The 10,301-nt window shown below is 42.4% G+C and overlaps 1 protein-coding gene across 1 annotated transcript; it reads left to right on the top strand.

The window, feature by feature from the left end:
- The first annotated feature begins 768 nt into the window (after positions 1-768).
- On the top strand, positions 769-2,787 carry tcf21 (transcription factor 21). Its single transcript, XM_034580202.1, has 2 exons — positions 769-1,577; positions 2,306-2,787. Exons 1-2 carry the CDS (start codon positions 1,140-1,142, stop codon positions 2,393-2,395), a joined length of 528 nt encoding a protein of 175 aa, XP_034436093.1. The 5' UTR covers positions 769-1,139; the 3' UTR covers positions 2,396-2,787.
- Positions 2,788-10,301: the final 7,514 nt, after the last annotated feature.

Raw genomic sequence — 10,301 nt, 5'->3', positions numbered from 1 at the left:
GTCCCACTATATGTCTCATCGCTCACAATAATTAATATAGTGAACAAGATGCACACGACTAAGAACCGTGTTCTCCTGTTGCCCCTCAACCTTCTCCACTTCCAGCAGCTCCATGCGGAGGCCGTGTTGTTTGGACTTGGCCCTGAGTGGCCCAGTGCATGGAGCATCAGTGTGGAATGATGTGGAAGGCCAAACAGGGGATTGTGGGTGCCGGGTATCCATTACATCAGAGGGGACCGAGGCGCCACTTTGTGATTTGAGACATGACACCCCCCTGTGCTTGCACTTTATCCTGTTGAAGTGGAGAGATGTGCTGAAAGTTGCATGATTCCTGTGAGGCTACTGAATACTCTGATATGTTGTTATAAGATAAAGTCTAAAATACGATTGTACTGTTATGAATCGATTCATTTAAAAGTAAAAATACTAGATTTTCCTATTTTTTAACGATTATAACTTTGACATTAAGAAGCAATGCAACCTAATATAATAGTAAATGAAATGTTGGAATTTTCTAATTTTATATAAAAATCTATGATAATATAAGACAACTTAGAGAAACAAGATAAATCACAGAAAAAATGAAAATGGTTTTATTTTGAACCCTAATGTGATTTTTGCTTTGTCGTGTTTACGCTCCATGGTTGAATGGTTTTTAGAGGCTAATCTGTAAAACAAATACTTCTTTACTTCTTTTTTAATTCCTTCTTTTCTAATAGCCTATAGATCATTCACACAAATCCTCTAATAGTAAAATTCAAGGACCCCTGACTTTTTGAAAAAGTTGAAGTGGGTCTAAAAATAAGAAATCACAGTGACGAAGCCATGTTATCTCTTCAAAAATAATCAAGGGTCTGGCTAAGGTCACATTTGTGCTGGAAATAAACCGCATGTTCTGTGTTTTGGGTTCCTTTGGGGCCCTGGAAAACCAGAGAGACCAGCACCCATGTCTCCTCCCAGCATGAGGTAACGCCCTCTCTGCTCCTGGAGATAAAAAGTCCTGCTCCTCTCCTCGCACGGTCAGGAGTCCACGAACACATCATCGCCCCCGCAGGCGTGCGTCGTCCCACCCTGTCCATAACCCTGCAGCAGCCTTAGCTCCCATGCTTTGAGTCCGCTCCGGTCGGAGACAGCTCACCATGTCCACCGGCTCCCTCAGCGATGTCGACGACGAGCTCCTGGACGGCATCCTCAAGTTCGCCTCCTCCGGCAAAGACTCCAACGAGAGCACGGAGGACAGCTCCAACTGCGAGGGGCCCTGCGCAAGCGAGGAGCGCAGAGACGCGCCGGGCAAGAAGAGGAAGACCGGGTCGCGCAAAACGGCGCCCAAGGGTGTGGCGCCGCAGCAGGAGGGCAAGCAGGTGCAGAGGAACGCGGCCAACGCGCGGGAGAGAGCCAGGATGCGCGTCCTGTCCAAGGCCTTCTCCCGGCTGAAGACCACCCTGCCCTGGGTGCCATCGGACACCAAGCTCTCCAAGCTGGACACGCTGCGCCTCGCGTCCAGCTACATCGCGCACCTCCGGCAGATACTGGCCAACGACAAATATGAAAACGGATATATCCACCCTGTAAACCTGGTGAGATGAAACACATCTGAGACACAGAGAAACACATCTGGTAGTTTATGATAAGAATGTTTTTTGTTTTTTTTAAGATTCATTAGATTTGGCCCAATATTCTGAAGAAAGATTGAATTATTTTTCTTCTATGGCTTTATCTCATTTCCTCAGTTTAATTTTCAAATAGAGGTTTCAAAGTTATCAGGGTTGGAATGTGGCCTTCACACAAGGCCTCCGCATGTCTCAGCACCAAGGTGAGAAATGTGTGGGATCACTAAGCAGGTGCATGGATGGGAGAATATAATCCTTTTCACCTCATCCTGATTGATTTATACAGACAGACTTAGACTTACCAATATTCGATTTGCATGATCAATAATCAATGCACAGACCAAGAAATAAAGGCCTCCAATGTAAAGCGGCGAATAAAAACACAATAATATAGAAAAACTCTAGGTCTTGTTGATTTATTCTATCTGAAATATCCCAGCAGAACTTTTATTGTGATATAGAAAATGTTTTTTAAACCAGGTGTCACCATTATAAAGTAATTTAGAACATATATATTAATATTATGTATATTTCTGCATAAACAATGTAGTACTGGTGATATAGCTCCAAAAAGCAATACCCAGAATTCAAGTAAATTATTGGGACAATTACCTTTTATTCTTTTATTCCTTTATTCTTTTACCCTTTTCTCTTTTTTCGTGTTTGACCTAACCTGGTTGCGTTCTCCTCCGCAGACGTGGCCTTTCATGGTCGCAGGCAAACCAGAGAACGAGTTGAAGGAGATGCTGAACGCGACGAGGTTATGTGGAACCACGGCCTCCTGATGCAGAAAGACGGACACCTCCACGGGCCACGTTTGGTTAAAGGAACGATGATTTTTCCAAGAGAAAGAAAGAAAAGAAAACAAAGGACAGAACATTGACTGAAACACGTCTCATCTCTGCAGACTCTGAGTGGGAATAACACGGAGAGAGTGCGTCCTCTCTCTCCTTCGTTCCCGTATAAAACCAAGATGAATTTATTTAAATGCATTACGTCTCTCATTGTTGTCTTTGCTGGTTCAAAGATTAACGTGCATTAAATTGCTTTTTTGTTGTTGTTGTTAATACTCTGCAGATGCATTTTTACCGGTGCAGACCTGTTCTGGCAGCTGCATTGAGATGGACGATGGCTGTGCGCAATTACGCGCGAATTTCCATATGGTTGTACAGATTCCATGTGTATAAATATATATTTGTACCACTTTTACACCTTGTGTGCGGCATGTCGTTTGTTCCCACCTTTCTCTTAGTGTTGTTTTTATTTCTGTGTGTGGGCCGACGCTCTGACCTGACCTCTCTCGTCAGTCCACTCCGTCAGAATCAGCAGAACCTGAGCACCAACAAAGCGCAGATAAGTCTCCCTCTGTTGTTTCTAATAGATAACAGTAGACGCCGTGGTCCTTACGCAAACAAACATTTGCCTTCAGAGATTATCTGGGACCCTGAAATGCAACTAAAGTTCTCGAATGATTTAAACAAGTCCCCCAAAAAGTTGGAGATGTAATTTGGAAATCCTGGAGCAATTTAATTTAATGTTTAAGAATGTCAGACGATTTTTAGGCCTATCTGATTAAAACAATAACTTCATATTTTTATTTAAAAGAAAACTAAAAAACATTAGGTATACACATAATCTATTTAGTGCTGATTGGACAGTTTATATATAATACTAAGCCAATCAGAGTTGAGCCTTGTTGTGAGGAGCAGTGTGAGTTATTGTCCCGGGACCATTTTTTAAAAAAAAGTGGTAGAAAAAGTGCGCGCTGAGCTTTAATCCCGCCCAGACCAGTTGTTTTAATTCGCTCGGGTTATGACCGCTGTGTTTACATCATGCAGACAGTTATTTATGCAGTCTGACACACGCCCCCCCCCCCCCCCCCCCCTCCCTCCCTCCCCCCTCTCTCTCTCTCCCCCTCTCTCTCAATGTGGTTTATTGGGATGGAGGTAAAGGACACTGCTGAAGATGTGTGGACCTTGGACTGCACATGGATCAACATTTTTTTGGTCCAGATCTTTGCTCTATCCCTCCCACACTCTGTCACTCCATCCCTTGACCTGGCTACAGTTTATTATTCATTCTTACATCCAGAGCTCATCCTCCAAAACATATACATTTACCACGTTTTAGGGAGTAGCTGAGAGCTTCTTCTTTGCAGTATATGCATGCATGTAGCACCAAGATGTCGAATTGCTTATTGCTTAAGTTACTTTCCTCAAGTTCTTTTGTGATACTTTTATTCTATATTTGGGATTGTATCTTTAACCCATAATTAGCTCACATATTCCAAGAGTCATGCTATTTTGTAGCAAACTCGCCTCAGGTCACTTCGGTAACAGCCCAGGGAAACTGTTTGCCCTGGAAAAACATGAAAATGTTGCTTATAGTAATGCTTCAGTAATGATAATCCAATTATACAATAATCTAACATTGATTTGAGTAAATTAGTATTTGCTTTTGAGACTTTAAACACACTTTCTTGCACTCAGTGGAGCACAGACCTCCACCAAGGATCGTTCTTCTTTGTCCTATACCGTATCTTTAGTTTTTTGGGATAATTCGTATCAGGTATTTTTTTGCATAATCTTGCTTACAATCAAATAAACTAACAAATACAGATGGAAAAATAACCTCCTTAGTAAAGGTGATAATCCTGCACTTTTTTTATCAGGTTATTGAAACAGAAAAAAGAAGCACAAGAAGATCAGTTGAATAAATGTTTCCATATTGAGCTGACAGCCATTCACATTTCCTGACATTTCATTTGTGACTATGGAAAATAGTCCCTCAAGGTCCTCTAACTAGTTTGTTTTTAGCCTTTTGACATCATGGTCTTCGCCCACAGATTTCCCATCAGTTGTAATTATGATATTCACATTAATATTCACCAGTTAAGTTGTACTGTTGCTTTACTCATTAAAGCTTCTCTTCACCGACAATAGGAAGGATGATGTTGCATGTTGGACTTTTATACACACTTGTTCACTTGCTTAAAGGACACTACCAAGTATCCTTCAACAGCAACAATAAGATTGAGTGCTGTTGTAATAAAAGAGTCCCACCGACATCTCTTCAAGGACCCGCACCTAATACATCAGCGACGGCGTGGCAGAGGCCTCGCCGCCACCCCAAAGGGACCACCGTGGTGAAAATAAACTTGGCCGCCTCTCCCCTGGGGCCAGCTGCAGAGAGAGAGAAAACAGAGAGAGAGAGGAGGAGAGAGAGAGAGAGAGAGAAAGAGAGAGAGGAGGAGAGAGAGAGAAAGGAGGGAGGGCCTCTGTATGAGAGCAGGGCCGGGATTCCCATACTTGCTAATTGTTTTGTTGGACAACTGCCCAAAACTGTGATGTGAAAAAGGTCCGGAGACGGAGGGGAGGACAGAAATCACACTGTGTTCCAGCTGATCCCATCATGTCGGCCCTCATTGTTCCCTTATTACTGACACTACTTTATATTGGCATCACTGTTTACCAGGGCTGATGTGGTCGCTCCAGTGTGATATCACAGGGGCTTCAATCGACAGTTTACACTGTACATTCCGACCCCTCTCTCTGCGGCTGTCTGCACATTCACATCACACTGATATCTCAGCTATGGACGTATACAGCTGCATTCTTTTTTTCTCTTTTGGATCAACTTTAAACGTTTTGTATTATGAAGATGTGATTCTGAAGATCTCCTCACGCCCTCAGCGGAAAAGGTTACATCACTTTATACTTCACATGTCATTTTACTCCCTCCAGGCCTCTCCCTATTCTCCTTGATGCAGCTATCTGTGCATGTAGCCAATGGCGTCCTCAGACTGCCACCTACTGGATCAAATATGAAAGTGTTTTTGGAAACATCTTCAGCCCTGCCTGTCAACCATTCACTCATGGGAGTGTTCGTCTAATGACTCTGAAAAACATTTAAAACAAAATTACTTGTTGTGTTTTCTGTAAATGTCATTGGGTTTTGACCCTCACGGCCACCGTATAAAACACTTGAAAAATAAAGAAGTGAAATAATAATATTCTCAGATAACAGGTAATGAAAGTGTTTTTATTTGGATGATTATAAACATTCATTGTTCATATTTTACATTCTCTTACCAGATAATTTGAGCAAAGTAATACACTTGTTACAATCATCATTTGTTTTTTTGATTGTGTGTCCTAAATTGTATTCATTATTAAAAGCTCTTTATCAAGTACATTTGTCGATATGTAATAGTTCTGTAAGTGTAAGTTGATCTGGATTTATTTTTCATTCTTTTATGTGTGTGTCTTATCTTCTGGAAACAAATGTGTGGATGTATGTATGTATTGAATTGACATCACATACTGAAAAGCAAGAAGCCGCTGAATGTGCTGTGACTGTTGTAATTATCATAGACGGTCTCGTTTTCTGGCAGAACCAAGTGTATCTCATCACCGATGTTCAGCTCTAGAATAACGGCATCGGACAGGTACTGCAAATGTTCAAAACCATAACGCTCATGAGACCAGGTCTGTAAATTATACACAATGGACTTCTCGTTGTGGATTAGTCGCACTCCCATTGTGACGCCCTCCTGCATGTAGCCACAGATGGTGAATCTAAAAACGTACACTCCTTTCACCGGTGGCGTAAAGAGACCAGTGGTCGCGCTGTAGGCTTTGCCGACATTGGTGAAGACCTTGCTGAACTTCAGAACTGTTGGAGAACTGTGAGGCCCCACGATTTCTGAGTCCGTCAAAACAGCATAAAAGGCCACCTTTGCATTGTCTTTGATTAGAAGTCCAGTAAAGATGAAACGTCAAAACCTTGGTCTGTGTTCTGAGTGTGTGAGTTGTCAAACCTGCGTTGTAGGAGCTGCAGGTTGTTTCTGTTCACCGTCACTCTGGCTTGTGTGGTAGAAAGCTCCACTGTGTTGTTTCCAAGCTCCACCTTCAGCCCTTCTACTTGCCTCTCACTGGCCTCCAGCCTCACACTGAGACCTGTCACTTCTGCAGCCTTCTCCGCGTTTTCTTGCCTCAGCTCTTCTCCTTGCATTTCACTGGCATTCAGTCTCTTCTCCATGTCAGCGTGATCCAGCCTCACCTTCTCCAAGCGGGTTTTAGTTTGGAGAAGGCCCAACTCCTGCTCACCTGCCTGTATCTCTGCCTGCTTCAGCCTGGCCTGCATGTTCCTCAGCTCCACCTGCTGCTCCACCACCATCTGTCTGAGACTCCTCACCTCTGTTCAGATGTCGGACTCGGTCTGGTCCCTTCCAACAATTATTTCCACCCCAACAGCCCATGAGGCCAACGGGCAGAGCCACGAGAACAGCAAAACTGAAGCTGCTCTCATTATGCTGTCTATTGACGTCTCTTTAGTTTAAAAATGGAGATGCATGTGGCTTGGTTCCTTGTATAAGTAAACTATACAGCTGACGTCATGAGAGCAGCAGCATGTGTGTTTACTGTATAAAGGTGACATGGCACAAAGGTATTATCAACAACAGGCTGTTACATAAGGTCATTTGAGCCAATTCCAGATAGTCCTCAGGATATCCGACAGTACCGGTGGCTGTTACATGCAGGCAAAGGCCCCACTGATATTTAGACATAGAGTTTCCTGTACTTTTAATTTTAATCTGATTATTTTATTACAAAATTAATAAATAAAACTCACTGCCAGCTGCTTTCATTTTGTTTTCATGTCTGCAATACTGTCATTAGTGCTCTTACCTGAATCCCTCTCTAAGATCTCTTAGCAAAAGTGGGGTTTATTCTATTTTCGTATTTGATCAGTATCAAGAAGACGTCAGTGTGAGGATGATATGTGCAAATACTTCAATTTGTAGTTGAAAAATTCTATTTGATTTTATCAACCTTTGGGATTCCTGTCCATGTCCATCATCTCTCCTTGTCCAACTTTATACCAGATTGTACTGTTTAAGTAAACAGTGCATGGAAAACACGTGCTGCAGTTCTCAAAGTCAGCCAAACACTTAACAGGGCAACCAAACATCTGTGTTATATATATGTCGAGGAGAATATCCATATCATTTCATATAACACTGAAATCATAACGTTGCATGTTTAGACCTGAAGGTGGCAGCCTTACAAAACCAGTCCATCATATTTTTTTATGGCAGGAGACGGATGAGGTGGATAAATGGAGGTAATCAAACATAAACGGGTATCACCACCAGCTTCTCCTCAACCACAGCCTTTACTTGTGTTTTCACCAACTATTCAAATATTCAATGGTTATGCAGTGATACTCAAACCCAGATGTCACAGAGCTATACCCATCACTTACTGTTTAGTCATCTTTAGTATCTATTTAAACCAGTAGATGGCAGAAAAGGATCCCCTATGATGAGAAGATGTGTGTGTGTGTGTCAAGAAAAGCAGTTAGGCCAAAAAGTAGAGGGTCATATTCAGGGTTAAGTGAGAACACAAGTGAATAATAAATAAAAATGCATGTTAGATGTAAGATGATGACGGATCACAGCGGAGAAATGTCTGAAACACTAAATTTGTGTAAATGATTTGGTGAAAGACAGCCGACCGCCGTGACCAATTTGTCCCTGGTGCTTTTTAAAAGATTAGACACAGTCGGTGCTGGACGCCAGTGGGCTGCTTTAAATTATGTAAATGTCCATCATGCATTTAAACAACTGGCAGACACGCTAACGTGACTGAGGTTGGGCAGCAGCTGGTGGTGGTGTCAGCCCGTGTCAGGTGGCATCGCCGCCTGGGCAGCCTGGCACGGCGGCCGGCGGGGCAGGGGAGATGCCAAAGATAGCTGGGGCCTGTTCAGATCACCTACCCATGTTTGTTGGCATGCCCGCACTCCTGTGTGCGTGTGTCATCGTTGGCATCAGTTAGTGATTATTAAAAGGAGCAGCAGCAGGTGCCTGCCACGAGACCCCTGGCCTTTACCTCAATGCAGGGGACGTCTCTGGGGCCAAGTCTATGTCTTCATCTCCCACTCACTTGTCTCCCTTGACGTTAAGATGGCAAGATTTGGATTTTGGTGCCAACTGTTTTTTACTAAACTTGGCAAATCCAGTTTTTTTCATTATGCACCTGCAGCACGGAATAGCAGAACAATCTAATCCTCCAATTTAAGTTTTTAATCTCACCATATTTTACCTCTAGCTGTTCTTTTTTTAGTTGATTCGTTAAATATTAGTAGATTTATTTGCTTGAAGTAAAAGTTTATGTCGTATATTTTTTCCCAAGGCTTTTACTTTTGCTCCTGTTTTTACCATTTTGCTTATTTTACTGTTTCCTATTTGTTTTTTCATGGTGTATTGAAATGTTTTGTTTATTTTCTGTACTGTGCTATATTGTAAATGAGGCCTCTTGTATTCCCAAGTTATGATAAAGGTTGAGTGAATGAACTAATGGATTTTGTGTAGCTTGAATTAAAGGTGTGAGTTTCTTTTTACCTTAATAAATCCAATGGCATCATACAGACATTACGGTTTTATCAATCTTCTAATGAAAAAAGATTCCTTTAATCGTGTAAACTTGCCACATATATTCGCAGATTTTTGTGGAAATTCACCTCAAAGCCATCGAACGTTACCTTTTTTAAACAAGGCATTTCCAGACATGAAATCCAGAAAATGTCCGCCCACAAATTTCTGGACATTTTACGGAGTTTGCCTTTCACGTATGAAAAATGCAGCAGGAAATTGTCCAAGTCACATGTTCACAACAACAGGAAACTGTCAGGAACTGTCAGGCGAGGGGTGGCGTCTGGGTAGAGCATCAGGAGGCAGGACATGTTTTGTGCGACACCAGCATCTGTCCTCATCACCAAAAGCTCTTGAATACCGTATGTCTTTCCAAGTTGAAGCATTCGTCTGCGTCTTCTACTCTGCTCCTACTCTACTGAGATATTTGTTTCTTTGTTTTGTTTTTCAGTTTTGCATCTGACACGTGTCCTGCTGGACATTTTACGGACATTTTACCAGGGGGATGGCAGGAAAAGTTACGGAAAATGGCCGGAGTAACTGACTCAGACATTTGTGTTCTCATATACAGCCACTCCAGACAGTTAAAGGAAAATGTGCAGACTTCAGTGCATGAAAGCAGCAGTAAATTACTGCATCCCCTAAATGTGTAAAAGTGATGTCACAGCCCGTCTCTCATCACAGACACATCAAAGCTCAGACAACACGACTCACAAACACATATCTGTCAGGCAGACAAGTAGAACAGATGAATACTCACTCCACCCTGCTCGGGTGCTTTTAACCATCCTCCTCTTGAGCCAATACACCACACATGAGTGAAAAACAATAAATTTCACGTGCGAAACCCAAACACAAGCTCAAAGAGGCGTTTGTGTCTCTTGCCTTGAAGTCCACACACAGATTTATGTCGCTTACAGTACTTTACATTCAGCAGACTGTGAAGGAATTTGACCCCAACATGGTGGCTGTCAGCCGGGGCCGTGGCGATTATGTTACAATAAATAAAATCAATATCTATGGACTCTGAGATTGCACTTAGAGTCCCGGGGTCGGACGAGAAGGAGAAGACGTTTTTATCTGATGTCTGGGAGACTAAGGATGGATGGTTGATTTTTATTGCAGCTGCCTGGTTGGTTGTTGGAGCTGCATAAAGAAAAACAGTAAATTCCTTGAAAGCCTGAGACTGGTAGGCTTATAAAATATAGCATTGTAATTGGATGGTTTGGGGTTTAGGGGGTGTTAATAGTCAAATG

The sequence above is a fragment of the Hippoglossus hippoglossus genome, chromosome 24 (genome assembly GCF_009819705.1).
Source record: "Hippoglossus hippoglossus isolate fHipHip1 chromosome 24, fHipHip1.pri, whole genome shotgun sequence".
NCBI classification, from domain to species: domain Eukaryota; kingdom Metazoa; phylum Chordata; class Actinopteri; order Pleuronectiformes; family Pleuronectidae; genus Hippoglossus; species Hippoglossus hippoglossus.
This window is presented reverse-complemented; position numbering and strand designations above follow the sequence as displayed.

What these genes read in the sequence shown, in the direction of transcription:
- tcf21 (XM_034580202.1), top strand. Translation starts at nt 1,140, where the DNA reads ATGTCCACCGGCTCCCTCAGCGATGTCGACGACGAGCTCCTGGACGGC. An exon ending in ATATCCACCCTGTAAACCTG is followed by an intron (nt 1,578 to 2,305) that starts GTGAGATGAAAC and finishes TCTCCTCCGCAG; the next exon opens with ACGTGGCCTTTCATGGTCGC.